The sequence below is a fragment of the Cyphomyrmex costatus genome, unplaced genomic scaffold (assembly GCF_001594065.2).
Source record: "Cyphomyrmex costatus isolate MS0001 unplaced genomic scaffold, Ccosl1.0 scaffold36, whole genome shotgun sequence".
NCBI lineage: Eukaryota > Metazoa > Arthropoda > Insecta > Hymenoptera > Formicidae > Cyphomyrmex > Cyphomyrmex costatus.
The window spans coordinates 1,903,190-1,909,189 of record NW_017277774.1 but is presented as its reverse complement, the minus strand read 5'-3'; the positions used below and the strand labels follow the sequence as shown (position 1 = coordinate 1,909,189).

The 6,000-nt window shown below is 45.4% G+C and overlaps 1 protein-coding gene across 1 annotated transcript in view; it reads right to left on the bottom strand.

The window, feature by feature from the left end:
- Positions 1–4,168: 4,168 nt before the first annotated feature.
- Positions 4,169–6,000, bottom strand: part of tara (SERTA domain-containing protein 2 taranis) — a 49,821-nt gene continuing 47,989 nt past the window's right edge. The window contains exons 3-4 of the mRNA XM_018543127.1: positions 5,312–5,560; positions 4,169–5,203 (exon numbers count right to left, since the gene is read on the bottom strand). Of these exons, the coding sequence (XP_018398629.1) occupies positions 4,169–5,203; positions 5,312–5,560 (1,284 nt within the window). The remainder of the gene's footprint in view (positions 5,204–5,311; positions 5,561–6,000) is intronic.

The window sequence follows — 6,000 nt, the reverse complement described above, 5'->3', positions numbered from 1 at the left end:
AGCATTATCATCGGATAAGGACGGTTTAGTGTAAAAGGGGACAGAATGGGATTTACGGAGAAGAACGGGAGGGGGGGAGGAGGGGGAGGGGGGAGATGCGCGTTTGAGAGAAGGTGTGCCGATCGTGTGTGTGCTGTAGTACAAAGTAGAAAATAGAACTCGAGGAAGGAGGATAGTTGTCACGACTCGCAGGGTGGGACGAAAGGTGTGAAGGGTCTCTTCTTTCTCGACGATTCGCGTTTATGCTTAAGAGCTTAGACTTAGTATAAGTAACGCATATTATATGTATATATATATGTACAACAAGTACCTAGCATACCTCGCGTATATCTTTGTGTGTATGTGTATACGTATAGATGTGCTGTGTGTGTTATGTTTCGTGTTTGTGTCGCGTGTTATATAAGAGAGAACATCATTACATACAATTACAATTTAAATCAACTCTATATCGCGATATCGTCACATCATCCCTTTTTTACTCTCTGTGTGTCTCTCTCTCTCTCTCTCTCTCGCATTCTCGCTCACTCACATTCACCCTCGCGTTTAAGTAATCAGTCGAGTCGATAAGTTACTATTATTACTCTCTTTCGTAACGTTAGACTTTCTTAAATCGTTTAGCTTTTAAGTATAGCTGCTCTTCAATAGATTCGTGGACGTTGAGGGCGAGATCGCGCACGGATTCACGCGAGAAGATGCGTCCGGGGTCGAGCGGGCTTTTAAATCGACCTTAACTCCAAGCGTTTCGCCTTCTTCACGCGCGCGCACGCCGGCCACTCTCTAATTTATTTTATATATTTATATATATATATATATATTTATATATATGTATGTGTGTACATATGATACATTTATGGGAGATCAGTGGCGCGCAGTGGCCACCGTGCGACGATCCGAAGGGGAGAACGTTATCCCGATCTCTAAAATGCAGGTACATTTGTCGACGTCGTATGTCGAGACACAAGATATCCACACGAAGGCGTCGGCGTCTCGCGTTAATCTCCTTGGGACGCGTCACCTATCTCTTACACACACACACACACACACACACGTGCGATACACATACATACAACAAACGCACGCGATGCTCGACGTGGCCTGTTGCACCCCATTCGTAATTACCTCCCTTCATATTTTTTCACTAATTCTCTCTTTTCGATATCGCAGGAATGAAGGGAGGTAATTCTCCAACATCTTTAAAAAATGTAATTTTTAAAAATCTCGTTATAATTAACCACGATATAAATTTCATTAGACTTAAAAAATTTATCTTTTATTTTTAGTACTCACTTTATACCTCGTTTCTTCCACTTGCGACAATTTTTAGCATGCAACGAATTATCTATATTCTTTCTTCGTTTTTAAAGATGATTTTCCATTGTTCAATATTTTTGTATTTATTTATTCGCGGGAAGCTTCATGGTCAGTCTAATCAAATAATTAATGCGGAGTTCGCATTTAAAATCGAGTTATACTGGCCCACGTCATGCATTTTAGGGTTAATCCGTTGCGTTGAAGCTTAATGGACTTTGAAAACCTAATGGACTACTTTGCATGCTTAATTCTCACATTTCAACTTGCGATTAGATTTGGCGATTGAGACAATCACAGCATATATTTCCCTGCTGAATCGTGCAAAAAAAAAAGTGCTGAAAGAATTCTAAATAAATATTACTATTCGCTGAAAAAATAATCAGTGCACAGATTGCTATTATTAATCAGTGAGCGTCCGCGTTAAAAAACACGTGTAGCTTTCAAATAAAAATAAATAAATATATATATATATATATATATATATCTTCATCTACACTTCACACACACGTGTACGTGTGTGCGTTTAGATCCTAGATGTACATACAGTGTAAAAATCAAGGCAGATAAAGATCATTTATGAGATCTCGTATAATCGCTATATATGAAAATAACTTTTGTTCTGCTTGTAATGTTCTTAAACGGATGCACTCACTGATTAAATCGCATATTTTAAGCTCAAACATCCTGCAGTTTCAACGCAAATGTTTCAACCCTCTCTCACTCATTGTTTTTTTTTTTATTTCCACGGAAACATGTAAACTATTAATCGAGACCCAATTGCACCAACCCGATTCAACCTGTTCAATAATTTGCTATGTACGTTCATAAATTACGACTTTATTTTTAATGCGATGGACATTTCAGCTTACGTTAAGTCCTATAATCGCATACGTCAATGTATCAGACAAAAATGATTGCCACACGTATTTCCATTTTAAGAGCATCATATAGGATCCGATTAATTTTTTAATAGATTCAGGCCTTTTTTTTGATTGATATAATCTCCCGGTACGCGAGATGAGATGCTCGAACAAGCGGAATCTACGCTGAATCAGTGGTGCCGAAAGTGTGTCTCAAGTTCGAGACGCCGACATCTCCGACTTACATCGTATCACGCTTACGACGGCAGGACACGCGTCACGACGTGACACTCGAGCGACCCGTGCGAATTCGGTACGTCTTCGGCAATGTATGCCCGTGTATCTATGTATCTCTGTATATATGTATGTGTGTGTGTGTCGTTTGTCCAGAGGATAGAAGCACCAGGATGCAGCCGCCCTGTAGCACCCTACGACTTGCGTGCACTCACACTCGCACGTGTCTGTCTCTTCGTGTAATATAGGCCACGGCAATCGTATTGTATACTGTTCGTTTGTATGTATATGTACGTGTGTGTATATATATAATATTGTTGAATGCATGTGGACATGCGTGTCTGTGTATGTATTATATGTATATGCGCGAGTAGCGTATCGTCGGTGATTATCATCGATTGTTCCTTCCAGAGACGCGGACCTCGACATCGCACGCCATTCCACGAAGAAAATCCCTCGGACAATTTGAGGCTGCGAACGAGAACGGCGAGGGAGCAGAAGCTCCCCAGGAAGACTTCGATCGCAACATTCTCGTCGGTTTTTCCAGCCTCGAAGAGGAAGCTTCTTCGTACTCGACGTAGCCAATACCATTTTCTCTCTCTTTCTCTCTCTCTCTTCCTCTTCTGTCCGTTATCTCGAATCTCTCTGTACATTTTCTTGTACATCTTAATCACCTTCGGAGGATTCGCGCGTGGATTTTCGAGCTCGCAAATGCAATTGCAGAAACATTGTCTCAATCTTCCTAGGATCACATGTATCGAATCATTGTTACACGCTGTTGAAGAGTCGATCATTATCAATAGCTCTCTCTCTCTCTCTCTCTCTCTCAAATCTTGAGGTACGTTATCCCGAGGCGCATGTAAATTACGCTTGCACCTGCGGTCTCGAAATTCCACGACGGGGATGATGATACACGCGGGGCTCCGCGATCATGTACGCGGTAGCTTAATATACGAAAGTTATCGTCCGAATATTTGTCAGGACACCAGATCATCGCGAATAGCAGCACCTGTCGACACGCGGACACACAGTAAAGGCTTTCTTTCCCTTATCCTCTCTTCTTCTTCTCTCTCCCCGTTCTTAACACGTTCGTTAAGCCCTCAGAGCGCTCTATTTTGTCTGCACCTGCGGATGCCGCGTGTCATGACGCGTCCGTCCCTCGGGGAGCAGAACGTTGGGAGACACGTTGATTAGCGATAGTAATAATAGTAATAGTAGTAATAGTATTAGAGTAAGAGTAGTAATATAGTATTACTATAGCAATAGTAATAGCGATAGTAATAGAAGTAACAATAACGATAGTGGGGCGGAGGGGAGGGAAGGGGGAGGGCAAATAGTTTCAGGAGGGATGGTAGAATAGAAGTAATGGTAACGGTAGGGTTCAGTAATGGTAGCGATGATGATCGGAGCAGGAGCGGTGGTTAAAAGAGCGGAGGAAGAACAAAAGTGTCACAGAAAGGTTTCGGTGTGTACGCGTGTTCATTTGTATGTATCAGTGTGGTACACGTGTAATTGACGCGGCAATAAATTAACGCGAAACAGAAAGTGAAGGCGGCTCCTCGAGAGTCGCCGGCCGGACGTCGAGCGCTCCAGAGGGTGGGCGAGAGATCCATATTCATCACCTCGCGCCTCTCGCCCGCGCGCCTTTTCAGAATCCGCGGACTGCGGATCGCGAGCTGCGTTCGACTATCGCGAATTTATTTGCCCTGCGGCGTTAGCGGATAGAAATCGATGAGGTGACTCAACGACGTCAAAGTCGAGGGCTATGATCCTACACACATCAACGACTCGTGCGTACTACTGCTGCTACCAACGTTGCTGACGCCGGCACTTCCAATGACATTGCTATTACCGCAGCTGCTACCACAACTGCTCCCCGACGACATCAGATGTTGCTGTTGCTGCTGCTGTTGCTGATGATGATGATGTTGATGGTGATGATGATGGTGGTGGTGGTGATGATGATGATGCTGCTGTTCCTGGGTCGTCGTTGTACTTCTTAGGATATCATCCGCTGAAAGAGGCGTCAACTTCCACCCGGGCATAAAATCCAGGTCAAGATCGGGCCCAATGTCCACATCCAGTAGTTCGTTGTTGTTGAGCGGGTCGAGCGGCGACTGGCTCGATAAAGATAGTACACTACCCCAATTGATCGATCGGCTGTCGTCGCTGTCACCGATGCCAGAGTCGACGTCGGTCTCGCCCGACGACGTTGGGGGCACAGGGAAAGGTGTTAGCCTACCCTGTTCGGGCGGTTGCAGTTGAGCGATTGGCGCCGGCACGACCGGCTCCATAGGTGGTGGACTCCTGTCCCTTTCCATCTCACGTTCCAAGTGTCTCAAAGTATTGCAGATCAGTACAGATCGGTGGAGGCTCGGATCCGGGAATTGGCGGTACCTGGCGAGTTTGCACATCGAAATGTTAAGCACGGCGAGTCGCCGCTGCCTGTAACAGGCCCGGCCGCGCCGACACCAGCTGGACTTGGAACCTTCGCAACACCGCTCGTTCGCTCGGTAACTTGAACCGAGCTCCAGATAGCTCTTGCCATTTTCTTCTCGACGTATCGTTGGCGGTTCGTAATGATGAAGGGCAACCCATTGCGGCTGAGATCTCGATAGCTGGCTATAACCGTTGCTGCCGATAGGACTGACGGTGGCGCGTTGATGGTGATAATAATGTTGCGTGTGATGATGCAACTGCGTCACTGTGGACGAGGCCGATGTCGAGGATGACGCCGGTGATTGTTGTTGTTGTTGCTGCTGTTGCTGTTGTTGTTGTGACTGCTGCTGCTGCTGTTGTTGCTGTGCCTGTTGCGGCGATTGGGAAGATGGATGGTGTTGCGACGGATGTTGCGGGGATTGCTGCTGCTGTTGTTGCTGCTGCTGCTGCTGCTGCGACTGCGAAGAACTCGTCGTCGAGGGCTGGCACGAGTTCGTCGCCTGTAGGCAGGGCGAGCTCACTTCCATCTCGTAATATGACGTCGATGTCTGGTTCAGGGGCGGCCCGTAACTGTCGTCCATCGCCCACCAGCTACCATCCACGCGTCCGAGCTTCGACGGACTCTCGCCTAAGTCCATGTGGAATTCCATACAGCCGACACCACCCTCCAATTTGCGTTTTCCTGCCGTCGCCTGCAGACCCATCATTGCACAACTCTGAAAACATCCACAAATCGCTAACGTTAGCTTCGTGTATTTCTTCGTGCGCATCCAGCGCTCTATCTATATAAAAGACGTGTACAGCTATCGCTAGTCTTCAACTACAGTTATGAAAACTACATCTAAGTTCTGTTCGAAGTATTATAGAATGCAAGTGAATCTCCGCCTTATGGTGATAGAGGAAGATTCAAAGTTTTTTACCTACAATTTAGAATCTCATAGTACCATATATCGTATAAGCAATCATCTAAAATTTTCGCTTTGAGTCCAAATGACTCGTTGTTGTAATCGAGAGTTAGGTATAATTCCATTATATTCAGTCTCTACAACTAAATTTGTCAAGGGTCAGTTAGTTATCTCAAAGTTATTCGTCGATGTTGATGCAACAAAGACGAATAGGCGCGTTTAGTTTCGCGCGACGATCGGAGGCGAGAGAG